The 13,133-nt window shown below is 40.2% G+C and overlaps 1 protein-coding gene and 1 long non-coding RNA gene across 3 annotated transcripts; one reads left to right on the top strand and one right to left on the bottom strand.

Annotated features, from left to right (window-relative positions):
- Nucleotides 1-1,915: 1,915 nt before the first annotated feature.
- On the top strand, nucleotides 1,916-10,145 carry LOC103927434 (disease resistance RPP13-like protein 4). 2 transcript variants are annotated; one of them, XM_048587206.1, is made up of 2 exons: nucleotides 1,916-2,145; nucleotides 7,820-10,145. In XM_048587206.1, the coding sequence occupies exon 2, from the start codon at nucleotides 7,915-7,917 to the stop codon at nucleotides 9,748-9,750; it is 1,836 nt and encodes a 611-aa protein (XP_048443163.1). In that variant the 5' UTR covers nucleotides 1,916-2,145; nucleotides 7,820-7,914; the 3' UTR covers nucleotides 9,751-10,145. The 2 variants fall into 2 exon arrangements, with proteins under 2 accessions (XP_048443163.1, XP_048443162.1); XM_048587205.1 differs by having other exon boundaries at nucleotides 7,815-10,145.
- A 293-nt stretch (nucleotides 10,146-10,438) lies between these two features.
- On the bottom strand, nucleotides 10,439-12,293 carry LOC125478734. The gene is made up of 2 exons (XR_007259484.1): nucleotides 11,386-12,293; nucleotides 10,439-10,883 (listed from the first exon to the last, which is right to left on the bottom strand). It is a non-coding gene; the product is annotated as an uncharacterized LOC125478734 (long non-coding RNA).
- Between the last annotated feature and the right edge of the window lie 840 nt (nucleotides 12,294-13,133).

Below are 13,133 nucleotides of genomic sequence, written 5' to 3'. Positions count from 1 at the left end.
ACTTGCGACCACGTTATTAAAGCATGATACTTCCATTCTACTGACTTCTTACAAGCACCGGTGAAGAAAAATGCATTTTACATTTGGAGAAGCATTGCTGAAGCTCGACTAATCATTCGTAAAGGATCTAGATGGGCTCAAGGTCATAATATGGGGTGATAGCTGGATACCGAGAGAAAACTTTTTTAAGGTTTTAAGCCCCATGTTGCAAGAGTGGAGTCATGATTTAACAGTACAGAGTTTGATGGCAGACTTAGAGAGGCCTACTTGGAATGAGGGGTTAATTCGGAATTTTTTCTTGGAGAAAGAAGTCGAATCAATTTTAAGCATCCCATTGAGCCTATTCCTACCACCTGATTCCTTGATATGGATTGCGGAAAAGAATAGAGTGTTTACGACCACAAGTGCCTATCATGTGGTGAGATCATGTAGCAAAGTGTGTGGTGATGTGCCTGGTGGTTCTCACTTGAATGCTGATATTAAGTTTTTATGAAAAGCTCTTTGGAGAGCCAAAGTGCCTGGCAAAGTTAAGATTGGCGTTTGGAGGTGTTGCTGGAATGCCATACCGACACGAGTGAATTTGATGCAGCGTAGGGTCTTAAGACTCTTAACAGAGGTAAAATGTTTGTTTTGTGACAGAGAACAAGAGACGGTAAAACATGCCTTGCTAGATTGTCCTCGTTCGTGATCCATATGGTTATTATATATGCCGGGACTTAGAACAGGCCATGACGGACATGGTGGACTAAGAGAATGGCTGTCGAGGTTGGCGTCTTCTTTAGCAAATGATAGGTTCGACTTGGTGTTGGTTTTTCTGTAGAGCATATGGAAGGACAAAAATGCATATTTATAGAGGGGTGTGGCAATGAATTTAAGAAATGGCATAGGAAACATAACTGCAAAAAAGTCAGTACACCCCAAAAGTGGAGGAAACCTGCAGCGGAAAGGATGAAGGTCAACTTTGATGGGGTATGGGAGAAGAGGCATGATCAGGGTGGTATTGGAGTGGTAGTTCGTGATGCGAATGGAAACTTTGTGGTTGCAATGGCGCGGCACATTGAAGGAATCAAATCCCCAACGCTGGCAGAGTGTATGGCTGCTCGAGAGGCTGCGGCCTTTGCGCAACGGTGGGTTGGGGCACAGGTGGAATTAGAAAGGGATGCTCTACTAATGGTTGTAGCACTTCAATGGGATTCAGCAGCAAACATGGGTCAGTTTGGTCAAGTCCTTGATGATACCCATTAGCTAATGGATAATATTCCTCAGGGGAAGGTTTCATTTTGCACTTGGGAGGCCAATAATGTTGCACATCGCTTGGCAAGGTATAGCTTGATTGTAACCAATTGTTTAATGATTCTCCATTTGATGATAGTAATTCCATTTTGTAATTTGGTGCGGGACGCTTCTTGTCCCTTAGACCGGGTTGAATCACTGGCAATGTTTTTATCGAGACCCTTAACATGCACTCCAATCTTAGCATTGTATGTATTCCCTTATTATTAATGAATATCGTACTTCTTCTAAAAAAAGAAAGGTTGTGAAATACGAGGTCTAACAGTAACAGGTGTGAGATGAGATTTCTATTAAAGGCATTATATCCATGTCTAGCAATATTTTTTATCGATTTGAAGTAAGATGAAAATTGAACTTGATAAGTCGGGAAGGAAAACCTACCGTTGGTTTAGGCATCAAATGTCATTGACATTGACCAAGAAAAGAAAAAACAAATAGGAAATTATTATACACCCCCTATGTCAACATATTTTCTTTTTTAATTCCCCAAACACCCCTATGCCTATAGAGGGCAAACACAGCAGATATTTCAAAGTTGCTGTCCAATATTAAATTTCGCTTAATTTCAGGGGGCAAAGTGCAACTAATGCTAATTAAAAGCAACATCTTGACATTCAAGTCAACTAGCATTCCTTGTTGGTATAGCCATCCAATTGTGCTTTCAGCAACGCAGAAAAGAAATAAATTCCTTGCTGGTGCTTTCAGCAATTCAACTGGGTTTCACACGGCGGAGCCTGCGGCGGTGTTCCGAGGGGGAGGGGCGCTCCATGACGGGAGGAAAATGGCAGCTGAGTTTGCAGATCAAGCAGCAAAAGAGGAACTTGAAGCGGAGTTTTTACTTGGGCTCTGCTGGTAAGTGAAGAATCAGCTTTTTCAGAATTTGGTTGGTTTGGTATGCAGTTAATTTCTTTTTGTTCTTTAAGCATTGAATTATTTAATTTCTTCTTCTAAGCATTGAATGATCTAAATTTGCATTAAGAAATTAAATAAAATGAAAGATAAAATGGAGCAACAAAACTACCACTTGCTCTGTGTACGTGGATTGGTACATCCCATCCTGTTTTGTTGTTCTTGATTCATTAGACAAGCGGAATTCGAGGAGCTAAAGCGGATTTTAGATCCCGGTGGAGATAAATGGGATTCCCCCACTTGAAGATGTAAAAAAATGTGTAAAACTACGCAATGTTTTAGCAACTCCGGCACCGGAGATGCTGTTTTTATTATGTACCCGCTCTTTATTACCGTCACCATCAGAATTTAGAGTCCTTGTTTTAAGGAATGTTTTAAGGAATGTTTTATTCCATGTTTTAAGGAATGTTTTATTCCTTGTTTTATTCCTTGTTTTAAGGGGAATGTTTTTTTGTTCTTTCTTAGTCTTCTTCCTTATATATACCCGAACCATTGTACATTGCAATTCATGAATTATACATCACAAATTAAAGCTATAATTTCTTTATGGTATCAGAGCAGGTTCATTTGTAACCTGTCTCTACAATTCTTGCTGCTGCGATTTTTTCTTTCTTTCAAAGTCTAAGCCATGACTGAAGAAAGTTCTGTCAACCATGATAAGGAAACCCGGCACAATCTCTCTCCAAACTCCTCAGACGTTGAGGTTAACACCAATCAACGTTTATGTTCAGTTCTCTTGAACGAGTTCAATTATCTTCCTTGGTCCCGAGCTGTTTCACTAGCTCTCGGAGGCAAAGGGAAGTTAGGGTTTGTAAATGGAAGCGTGGAAGCTCCAGATCGTTCTTCCTCTACATACAATGCATGGCTTTGCAAAGATCAACTTGTCATGTCCTTGCTGCTCAACACCATGGAGAAACATGTTGCTGAAATTTTTAGCTACTCCAATTCCGCCCATGATCTTTGGAAAGCTTTGCAGGATATGTATGGAAATCAAAACAACTATGCACGGGTCTTCCAATTAAAGAAGGACATTGCCAGTGCTCAACAAGAAGGGAAAGCATTTGTTCAACACCTTGGGAGTCTCAAAGCCATGTGGAATGAGTTGGATGTATATCTCCCTCATACCACAGATCCTACCATTCTCCTAAAACGAGCTGAGGAAGACAAAATTTATCAGCTGTTAGGGAGTCTGAGCTCTGAGTACGAGGACCTAAGGAGTCACATCTTGATGAGTCAAGATCTGCCTACCTTCAACAATGTTTGTGCAACTATCCAACGAGAAGAAGCAAGGAAGAAGGTTATGAATGTTGATCACAATCCTAGATTAACGGAGACTCGGGCATATGCATCAAATTACAAGAACTCAGAAGCCAAGGTATACAAGGGAAGAAACACACATCTAAAATGCAAATATTGCAATGGTGTTGGTCATGAGGAAGACAAGTGTTGGGAACTTCATCCTGAACTCAAGCCTAAGTTCAGCAAAGATGGAAGGATGATACCAAGGTCCTCACAACAATTTCAACCTCATTTCAAGGCAAAACTTGCTAATGCTCAAGCTCCTACTATCCCACAAGGATCCATGGAGTTCACTGCCAATCCATTGTCATTGATCAATGAATTTGCAGCTTACCTACAAAGTAAGGGGCACGGAGGAGGCTCACATGGTCAAGGCAATGAAGAGGGTAGTCACACAGCTATGTTGGGACAATTTGCCGGATTTCTTGCTGGAAATGAGAAAGTTCCAAAGGGAAAAGCATCAGGTATACTCAAAGCCTTTACTACTGCCCTATTAACTAGTACTGAAACTGATTGTTGGATAATTGATTCAGGCGCCACAGATCATATGACAAACAAAGTTACAAATTTACATCATTTTAAAAAATTTTCAAGCCCCTCACATGTGTCTGTTGCAAATGGAAAAAATGTCTTAGTTTTGGGAAAAGGAGAAATAAACTTACTCTCTCAAAAAACACCTTCCACTGCCCTCTATGTACCAACCTTTCCTTTTCAACTTTTGTCAATTGGAAAGATCACCAACACCCTAAACTGCCGTGCTATTTTCTCACCAAATAAAGTGATGTTTCAGGATGTTCTCACCATGAAGATGATTGGTGAAGGGGTCTTCATAAATGGCCTTTACTACCTGTGCAAGAATGCATGTTTCACTCAGGCTCTTCAAGCTCAATCAAAGTCCATAGATGAAAACCAACTTTGGCATAGGAGATTAGCTCATCCCTCTGAACTTGTCTTGTCGAAACTGTTTCCAAATTTTTGTAACCCTTATCCTACTTGTGATACTTGTCAATTTTCTAAGTTTACTAGGCTACCTTTTGGTAATTCAATGTCTAGGACAAGTAAACCTTTTGAAATGGTACACACCGATGTATGGGGACCTGCAACTGAATCAATGGAAGGTTTTAAATATTTTGTTCTATTTGTTGATGATTTCTCTCGAACAAGTTTTCTATATCTTATGAAATCAAAAAGTGAAGTCCCTACCATTTTCAAAGACTTTCACATGCATGTTAAAACGCAATTTCAATCAAACATTAAGGTTTTAAGGTCAGATAATGGCACTGAATTTCTATCCAACAATATGCTTCAATACATAAGTTCTCAGGGTATCATACATCAAACCAGCTGTGTGGGGACTCCCCAACAAAATGGAGTAGCCGAGAGGAAAAATAGAGATCTCTTGGAAAAAACTCGTGCTCTCATGGTTCACATGCACGTTCCAAAGAAATTTTGGTCGTTTGCCATCCTTACTGCCACTTATCTCATCAATCGACTTCCAAGTCGTGTGCTAGGGTTTAAATCTCCATATGAAGTTCTTAAGGGGAGGAAAATAGATTTGACACATCTCAAGGTGTTTGGTTGTGTGTGTTTTGTTCACATCCAAACCTTGAACCGTGACAAACTAGATGCCAGGGCAGCCAAGTGTGTGTTTATGGGATACTCGACCACTCAAAAGGGATACAAGTGCTTCAATCCAGTCACTAAGAAGTGCACAGTTTCAAGAGATGTGAAGTTCGAAGAAGACTATCCCTATTTTACAAGTCAGGGGGAGGATTTAGTTGACATGTTCCCACTTCCTCAAAACTTTAATTATCCGATGTTGGAAAATAGATCAGTCAGTGTAAGTCCAGATTGTGAAGAAGTTCAAACTGACCAAATTACTGCCAGTGAGAGTGAAGACGAGCCCTACTCTGATCATTCTCCGCCCTCTACAGAGTCTCAGGTGATTAAAAGAAATCCTCCTCGAATCAGAAAACCTCCAGTCAGGTTGCAGGACTATGTTACATATGCCTCACGACATCCAATCAATGAATGTATCAGCTTTAGTAAGTTCTCAACATCTCATGCTACATTTCTCAGTGAAATTGATAAGCACTATGAACCAAGAAGCTTTCAAGAAGCTTTTCTTCTCCCACAATGGAACCAAGCCATGAAAGAAGAGCTTCGTGCACTGGAAGAGAATTGCACCTGGAGCCTAGTTCAACTACCACCAGGAAAGAAGGCTGTTGGAAGTCGTTGGATTTACAAGACTAAATTCAAAGCTGATGGATCTATCGAGAGACACAAGGCTAGACTTGTTGCTCGAGGTTTCACCCAAACCTTTGGTGTAGATTATAAGGAAACATTTGCACCGGTGGCCAAGATGAACTCAGTCAGGGTTTTACTGTCAGTTGCAATCAATTGTGGGTGGTCACTCTACCAAATGGACGTGAAGAATGCTTTCCTTCACGGCGAGCTGCAGGAAGAAGTGTATATGCAACCTCCTCCAGGCTATGATGGTATTAAAGGCAACATGGTTTGTAAATTGCACAAGGCAATATACGGATTGAAACAATCACCAAGAGCTTGGTATGCCAAGCTCAGTTCTGTTCTGGAAAAGGCTGGATTCATGCGAAGTAATGCTGATTCTTCGCTATTTGTAAGAACTGGCACCAAAGGGAAGTTGGTGGTCCTCATCTATGTTGATGATCTTATCATCACTGGAGATAATACCGAGGAGATTGAGGCACTAAAACTCTCACTACATCAAGTTTTCGCTATCAAGGATTTGGGAAGGTTAAAGTATTTTTTGGGGATCGAAATGGCAACATCTTCAAAAGGACTGTTTCTACATCAACGGAAATATGTATTGGACCTCCTTCAAGAAGCAAAAATGCTTGACTGCAAGCCTGCTATCACTCCTGTTGATTGTAAACTGAAGCTCAGCATAGATGGAGAAGCCACGCATGATGTAAGCTACTATCAACGATTAGTAGGTAAGCTCATATACCTCACTATCACTCGTCCAGATATCACATATGCAGTGAGCTTGGCTAGTCAGTTCATGCACTCTCCCACTGTTGATCACCTTAACCTTGTTAAGAGAATCCTTCGTTATCTTAAGGGTTCAATTGGGCAAGGAATTACAATGCATAACAATCAGTCCACTGTCATTAGTGGCTACACAGATGCAGACTGGGCAGGTAATGCAATTGATAGGAAATCAATCACAGGCTATTGCACATTTGTTGGTGGAAACCTTGTCACATGGAAGAGTAAGAAACAACAGGTAATTGCTCGTTCCAGCGCAGAGGCTGAGTATCGAGCCATGGCAGCCACTGCTTGTGAACTCATTTGGCTTAAAGGGCTTCTTTCAGACTTAGGGTTTCCTAGTTCTACTCCTATGACGCTTATGTGTGATAATCAGGCAGCCATGCACATTGCTGCCAATCCTGTGTTCCATGAAAGAACCAAACATATTGAAGTGGATTGTCATTTCATCAGAGCTCAAGTTCAAACGCAAATCATCCGGACCATGTTCACACGAAGCCATGATCAACTAGCAGATCTTTTTACAAAGGCACTAGCATCATCTCAGTTTCATCGGTTATTGGGCAAGCTTGGCTCAGTGAACCTCCTCGATCCAGCTTGAGGGGGAGTGTTGAAAATAATGAGTTCCTTGTTTTAAGGAATGTTTTAAGGAATGTTTTATTCCATGTTTTAAGGAATGTTTTATTCCTTGTTTTATTCCTTGTTTTAAGGGGAATGTTTTTTTGTTCTTTCTTAGTCTTCTTCCTTATATATACCCGAACCATTGTACATTGCAATTCATGAATTATACATCACAAATTAAAGCTATAATTTCTTTAATTGAATGATCTAAATTTGCATTAAGAAATTAAATAAAATGAAAGATAAAATGGAGCAACAAAACTACCACTTGCTCTGTGTACGTGGATTGGTACATCCCATCCTGTTTTGTTGTTCTTGATTCATTAGACAAGCGGAATTCGAGGAGCTAAAGCGGATTTTAGATCCCGGTGGAGATAAATGGGATTCCCCCACTTGAAGATGTAAAAAAATGTGTAAAACTACGCAATGTTTTAGCAACTCCGGCACCGGAGATGCTGTTTTTATTATGTACCCGCTCTTTATTACCGTCACCATCAGAATTTAGAGCATGAGCGGTGACTAAGAGTGTTAAAACTGGTGGTAGCGCCCCATTTAACACCCCAGCACCATATGGACTCTTATCGTTTGGTAATAGGTTATTTTGTATAATTCGGTTTTGTAATTACAACCAAGGGGAGCTGATAATTTTGGTTTATTGGCAGAAAAGTGATGATCTAGGGGAAAACATTGGTTGTATCTGTCAGTTCCACGCCTTCATCTGCAGGTGCTACACCTTTCAGACAATTACAATAGTCAACCTCAATGGATTCGAAGAAATTCATGCCCAAGTTGCTCGATCTTTTGAAAAGAGCCAAGGCTGGGTTCAAAGATCCTGTGGCAGTTGGAGACTTTGAATCTATTGAGAAGAAGCTTCACCTCATGGAAGAAATAGATTTGCTACCCAAAGTGAAGCTCTTTGATCAAACTCTGTCGAAGCAGTTTACCGACATAGAACGACAACTTGGAAAGATTATCTTGGGAGCTGAAACCACTTACAGCAAAAACGAGGAAATGTCCAAGGCCCTAGGTCTCGTGAAACGAAATGTCGATCAGATAATTGAGGACTCGATGCCTTTAGGGAAGAAAATACCTACCCATGCACCCATCCAAGAGTCACAGGTGCATTGGTCTACAGTCGATCAGTCAGGACTAGATCAGAAGATGTCACAAGAGTGGTCACAACTGGGCCTGGAGGATATAATTTATAAGACTCCTGCCGTGGCTAATATAAGGAGGACTTATGAAGATCTTGAAAGCATGGATTTGAAGTTGTGCTTCCTCTCTTTCTCAATCTTCCCGGATGGTTCCGTGATGAAGAAGAGGCCTCTGATTTACTGGTGGATTGGCGAGGGCTTCATCACGTCCACCCAACAGAAGACAGCAGAAGAGGTAGGAGAAGATATATTTGAAAAACTTATGAGAAAAGGCTTGATTAATCAAGCTGGCTCAAATGCATCCTCCTGTCCGTTTGTAAAAAGTTGTGTATTGAACCCTTGGATCCATCGTATGTTGATCTCCTTGGCAAGCGAAGCTAGGCTGTTTCACTTTGATTCAGGATGGCAAAGAATGCCATCTTATGATACCTTAACCTGTAGGCGTGCATGCTTAGTTTTTAATAATCAAATTCGTCAGGGTGATGATGGCCCAAAGGTGGACGATCTGTTGACTGTATTCAATGTCAATGTGCAATATCTTGGTTTGAAAAAAGAATGGCTTAATAAGTTGAAGAAGGTTGGGGTTCTTCAGCTTGGGCGCTGGCAGGACTCGGCTACGCATCATATTGAGGTGGATGATGAAGACTTCGTGAACCAAGAAGATGTGGGATTTTTAAAAGGTTTGGGGACTCAGAATAAGCACTTGAAGTATCTTAGCCTCAGAGGAATATCAAGAATTACCCAACTCCCTTCTTCTATCCTTAATCTTATAAGCCTTGAGATTCTGGATCTTCGAGCATGTCACAACTTAGAGACAATGCCTTTAGATATCTCCGCATTAAGGAAGCTCACCCATTTGGATATGTCGGAGTGCTACTTGCTTGAACGCATGCCAAAAGGGCTTGACAAACTATCTTCGCTCCAAGTTCTGAAAGGTTTTCTCCTAGGGCCTTTGAAAAATACTCCCTGTAAACTTGGTGATCTTGCCAAGTTGAAGAATTTAAAGCGGCTCAGTATACACATGGGGAATGAGTCTGAAGTTCAAAAGGGGGAACTCAACAAGTTGAAGGACATTTCATCTCTTTGCCGCCTTAAAATATCTTGGGGTTTGGTTTCTTCCTTGTTAAAAGACCAAATTGCCAATGAATTCTCATTTCCGCCGAATTTGGAAAAATTGGACCTCCAAGGTATCCCCCTAGAACGCGTACCAAAATGGCTGAACCCGAGACAACTGGGAAATTTAAAGAAGCTGTACATAAGGGGTGGAGAACTTTCCAGCTTAGATCATGGGACCGGTGCTATGTGGAAGGTAGAAATCTTGCGTCTCAAGTACTTGACGAAATGGGACATAGATTGGCCAAAGTTGAAGGGGTCTTTTCCTCGTCTGCAGCACTGGGATTTGGAGAAGTTCCACTGTCACGAGATTAAAAAGGACGTAAGATGAAGAAATCGGTTTGGAGTGAAGCTGAAGGCTAGGAAGTAATTTAACGATACGATCCTTCGCCCAAACTTAGCCTAGGAAGTAATTTAACGATACGATCCAGTTCATAAACAATGTCTTTAGGCTAAGTTTGGGCGAAGGATTTCCAAGTCCCCGAGGGATTGATGCCAAGTTAGCAAGGGGTGGAGCACAAAATCTTAGATAACAGAAGTTGGTGGTGTTAGCGTCGTCGTCGTGAAACCGTGAAAATGAGAGGCCTTGGTGGTGGTGTTACCCTTTAAATTCTTAATCTAGCTTTGCACGTCTTAATCGTTCATATATGTAATCTTAACGCTCATAATTAGTCATGAAACTCTGACTAGTGCCGATCATGCATGTTGGGTAAAGTTTCCATGAAAGCTGTTTTTGAGCAATTATTTGGTAATAGACCATAAAGGGTTTTTCCAAACGATTGTCTTACCTAACTACTTAAAAAGTATCACAAAAACGAGGATTGACCAACCACCGAAAACTAATTAGTAGACTTACACTTATCTAAATTCCACTAAATTTTATATGCCGGCACCAGACGCTAAGGTACACTCACGCAAATTTTCGATATTTTTGGAGTTAATTTCTATTTTAATTAAATCCAACAAAAACAGGACAGGAACAATGTAAATAGCTCGAAAATACAAGGAACTAAGAAAAGACAAAGTGAATTTGAACAGTTCAAATATACTGCGGATCATCTACAAGAACCTTGAAAACAGTTATATGGAAAGAGAGGTATGAACATGGTTACGAAAGCTAGAACCACCCGCCGAAATCAATTTTCGGGTTAATAAAGTGGAAACTAGCATTTATTATCATATAAAACCCTCGATTGATTCTCTCTATCGTGACTTGTTCACTGTTTCCATCGACACCACATGTACATAATGTTCAATCATCCCTTGTTCAATCTTTTAATAGGGGACAAAAGAGAGGGGAATGAAAGCACCGAGCCTCGTTTGAAATCACAGTAAACAGCCTTTAAAACCCTTTTCCAACTCTTGTGCATCCAAGTTCTTCCCTATGAAAACTATCTTGTTTGTTCTTGGCTCGTTGGGGCCCCACAGCCGATCGGGTGAGCCTTGGAATATATCATGGACTCCCTGTTACCAAATGGAAAAACATTATTAAGAAAATATACAGAAACGAAGATAAACATCGACTAAATTTGTTCAGAACTGCATATCTAACTTCTTTATCAGAATCATCACCAAGTAAGAACTTTGGCATGCACGAAGAGTATCATGAGTAAACAATAATGCCATGATTCAACAAATGCGTTAAAAAAAGACGTCAACATTAGCAGTTTCTCTTCCCCAACTTAAATTGAACCCTTCCACGAAAACTCCCACTCTCATTTAACTTGGTAATTTATTTACAAGTGACAATTGACCATTACTAATAAAGCATTCAGGTTAAAGTATCACATAAGACAAAAACAACCTTACCGGAGACCAAGGTTCAGAAATTCAGACTTTAAATTGTCCTCACAGGCAATGCTCGGGATAAAGAAAAGGCGATGCTTATTCCGATGAGATTCTCATACCAATTATCTCAATTTCAAATATACAAGTGAATGATTATAACACTCGATGGACTACTCACCTGGAAGACAAATCTCTCATTCATTCCTTGAACAGATAGTAGACCTTTCATGCGATATATGTCCTCGCTTCATTCCAACAACAGCATACCAAGCCATATGTTAGCCTGAATTAAATTAAGACGAAATCAGTAGTCTTTGCCAGGTTTTCTTTCATACAGTCCAGACAAAGACACTAAATGCAACTGGCCATCAAATGTGTACTTGTGTCATTCAAAGGCAATTAGGTAAACTAAAAGACAAAGGAGGCAATTATCATATATATTGCAAAATAAGACGAAACAAAGATCCAACCCTTTCAAGATCTAAGCTCCCTTCACAAACCATGCTGACAGAAGAAACACCAGGATCATGAACATGATCATGGGCGTGGTGATCATCATCATGATCTGCATATCCATGTCAAACGTGGGGATATTATTCCATAAATCCATATAAAAAGCAGTAGTACTGTCAAATTACAATTTTAGTGTAAGATCAGAACTCATAAAGCAAAACAAAATATTATCCAACTGGAAACCAAAACTAAAGCAACAATATGAGTAACCATGTCAAAAAGCAAATAAAATAAACTAATTATCTATTTGAACCAAGAAATGCAAAATGCATGAGAGAAAATATAGGATAAGTAGAGTAGGAGGGAAAAGGGTGAGCTGCTGAGCAGTTAAGGCAGTACAGTAAAATCTATCCTTAACACTTCAGTACTTGCCACCTTTCTTACAGGAATAAAACAGGGGAAAAATGGTAAATAAATTGACAGGGAGAAAGAGAAAACTTAAGATATCTAAATGGGCAAAGTAGACAGAAAAGTTGTGCTATTTGGACAGGAACTCAGCTATGTTTAGTTCCTTAAACCTTTCTTAGTGCCACTTCCACAAGGACTGAAAACGCAGCACTCACAGATTTAGGGATGCTGATAGGAGCATATTTATACGACTTAGTTAGCTTGTTTTCTTGCATTTAAGTAGCTAAACTATGTTAATTATAGTGTTTAAAGTTATTTTCGTGCAATTCCAGGTTTTAATGTCAAAGTATGCAAAAAGAAGCAATTTGGAGCATTCTAGAGCATTTTTGGGCCAAGATTGGATAGTGCAAGCATGGTGGCATGAGGATGGACGAATTTGAAAGGCTTGAATTCAGTTAGGGAGTTGCAAGGGGGCCTAAAAACCTGATTTCTAGAAGGCTACATTTCAGCCACATGCACTCCCATCCTTTAATCCATTGCAGCCACATGCACTCCCATCCTTTAATCCATTGCAGCCACATGCACTTCCATCCTTTCATCATTGCATCACAAATCAGCCACATGCACTTTGCCTTTTCATCATTGCACCACAAATCAGCCACAAGCACTTTGCCTTTCATCATTGCACCACAAATCAACCACATGCACTCCCATGCTCTCCCATTAATTAATTCAAGTCCATATCTGATTTCCCTAGGGTTCTAAGTGCCTATATATACTCATATTAACCCCTAGATCAGATCACCACCTCTCATACACATTCATTCACGCCAGAAATTCATTCCCTCTCTCTAACACAGCCATACTTCACCATTCTTCATATTTTTTGCCCAAAAACACTCCTTGCCTTCCCCTACATCCATCCCTACCCTAAACACATCATTCTACATCACCCATAACCCCCAAAACTCACCAAAACCCCTTGTGCCGCAGCAACTAGAGGAGAAGAGGCTTAAACGTTCATACAATTCAAGATTGAGTTGTTGGAATTTTTAGGTGTACTTC

The sequence above is a fragment of a genome, unplaced genomic scaffold, assembly GCF_019419815.1.
Source record: "Pyrus x bretschneideri cultivar Hongxiangsu unplaced genomic scaffold, Pyrus_bretschneideri_v1 Contig26, whole genome shotgun sequence".
Classification (NCBI taxonomy): Eukaryota; Viridiplantae; Streptophyta; class Magnoliopsida; order Rosales; family Rosaceae; genus Pyrus; species Pyrus x bretschneideri.
Note: the sequence above shows the minus strand (reverse complement) of the source record. Positions and strands in the feature narration are given on the sequence as shown.

Bases quoted from the DNA above. Each gene is read 5' to 3' on its own strand.
- LOC103927434 (XM_048587206.1), top strand. From the start codon at position 7,915: ATGGATTCGAAGAAATTCATGCCCAAGTTGCTCGATCTTTTGAAAAGA.